The sequence below is a fragment of the Sinocyclocheilus anshuiensis genome, unplaced genomic scaffold (assembly GCF_001515605.1).
Source record: "Sinocyclocheilus anshuiensis isolate Anshui unplaced genomic scaffold, SAMN03320099.WGS_v1.1 C33029249, whole genome shotgun sequence".
NCBI classification, from domain to species: Eukaryota; Metazoa; Chordata; class Actinopteri; order Cypriniformes; family Cyprinidae; genus Sinocyclocheilus; species Sinocyclocheilus anshuiensis.
The window spans coordinates 1-2,134 of NW_015621434.1; the positions used below are offsets into that span (position 1 = coordinate 1).

Consider the following 2,134-nt stretch of genomic DNA (forward strand, 5'->3'; position numbering starts at 1 on the left):
CTCCGTGCGCGACCAGGATGGAGAGATCAGCATCAGGACCAAAATAGACCGCGAGAAACTGTGCGAGAAGAATCTCAACTGCACTATCGAATTTGACGTCCTCACCCTCCCCACGGAGCACCTACAGCTGTTCCACATCGACGTGGAAATTCTGGACATTAACGACAATGCGCCACAGTTCGCCCGCCCCGTCATTCCCATAGAGATCTCCGAAACCGCCGCCGTGGGGACGCGCATTCCCCTTGACAGCGCCATCGATCCAGACGTCGGGGAGAACTCTCTGAACACATACTCTCTGACTCCGTCTGATTTTTTTATGATTGATATTCTAACCAGAACCGATGGCGCCAAGTACGCGGAGCTCGTTGTGCTTAAAGAGCTGGATAGAGAGGTACGAGCGAGCTATGAACTCCAGCTTACCGCCTCAGACAGGGGCGTTCCCCCAAAATTTGGAACAACGCTCCTGAAAATCAGCATAGCTGACTCTAACGACAACAATCCTGTGTTTGAGAAGCCATCTTATGTGATCAACTTGCTTGAAAATTCTCCTTTAGGCAGTTTGCTTATTGATCTGAATGCCACTGACCCAGATGAAGGGACCAATGGGAAAATCGTATATTCTTTTAGCAGTCACGTGTCACCTAACATTTTAGAGACTTTCAAGATTAATTCTGATAATGGTCATTTGACACTGATGAGGAAAGTTGACTTTGAAAGCACAAATTCGTATGACATAGATGTTCAAGCTCAAGACATGGGTCCCAATTCAATGCCAGCACATTGTAAAGTCATAATAAAAGTGGTGGATTTGAATGACAACAAGCCTGACATTAGTATCAATTTGATGTCCACTGGGAATGAGGAGATAGCTTATATATCAGAGACAGCTCCTGTAGATACATTTGTGGCTCTGGTGAGGGTGGATGACCTGGACTCTGGGTTGAATGGAGAGGTGGAGTGCCGTCTCCACGGCCAAGGTCATTTCAGGCTGCAAAAGACATATGAGAAGAACTACATGATCCTTACAAATGTCAGTTTAGACCGAGAGAAGAGGTCCGAGTTCAGCTTGACTGTTATAGCTGAAGACAAAGGCTCTCCAAGTCTGTCTACCATCAAACACTTCACTGTGCAGGTCCAGGATGAGAATGACAACACGCCAAAGTTTGAGAAGGGCAGGTATGAGATTTCCAAGGCAGAGAACAACTCACCAGGAGCTTATCTGTCATCTGTGAGGGCCTCAGATCCAGACCTGGGCCCGAATGGTCAAGTGAGCTACTCTATACTTGAATGTACAGTCCATGGGAGCTCCATCTCCACTTACGTCACCATTGACCCATCTAATGGAAACATTTATGCGTTACGTACCTTTGATCGTGAAGATGTGAGTCAGATCTCGTTCTTAGTCCAGGCCCGGGATTCTGGAAGTCCTCCACTGCGTAGTAATGTGACCGTTGTGTTGACCGTCTTGGACGAGAACGACAACAGACCGGTCATCACAATGCCTCAGCTGTGGAACCACACGGTTGATGTTCCAGTATCCAAATACGCAGAGGTCGGTGACGTGTTAACTATTGTCCATGCGATAGACTATGATGCCGGCTCCAATAGTGACCTTTCGTGTTCTGTAGTAGGGGGCAATGAGGCAGGTTACTTCGCTATGGATGCTAAAACATGTGAAATTCGGACCAACGTCAGCATGCAGGACATTCCACAGGATCACGTGGAGCTGACCATCCTAGTGCAGGACCATGGTGCTCAACCCCTCAGCGCCAGAGCCCTACTGAGACTTTCGCTTTATGAAAACATTGAGAACCACATGAACCCCCATCTGACAGGTGGAGGAAGTGGAGATGGCCCTCTAGATGTGTCCATGATCATCATCATCTCCCTTAGTGCGATCTGCGCCGTTCTGCTTCTCATCATGGTGGCCTTTGCCCTCCGCTGCTCACGTGAAAAGAAGGACACTCGCTCATACAACTGCAGGGTGGCTGAGTCTACTTACCAACAGCACCCTAAAAAGCCCTCACGGCATATCCACAAGGGCGACATCACCCTGGTGCCCACCGTCAACGGGACGCTCCCAATCCGGGCACACCATCACTCACCAACCTCCTCGCCCGGACCTGAACGGGCC

The 2,134-nt window shown here is 49.2% G+C and overlaps 1 protein-coding gene across 1 annotated transcript; it reads left to right on the forward strand.

Moving 5' to 3' along the window:
- Window positions 1-4: 4 nt before the first annotated feature.
- LOC107683197 (protocadherin-18-like) lies at window positions 5-2,131 on the forward strand (the record flags this gene model as incomplete). The annotated part of the gene is made up of 1 exon (XM_016479267.1): window positions 5-2,131. A coding segment is annotated over one exon (2,127 nt), but the record flags the coding sequence as incomplete, so codon positions are not given.
- Between the last annotated feature and the right edge of the window lie 3 nt (window positions 2,132-2,134).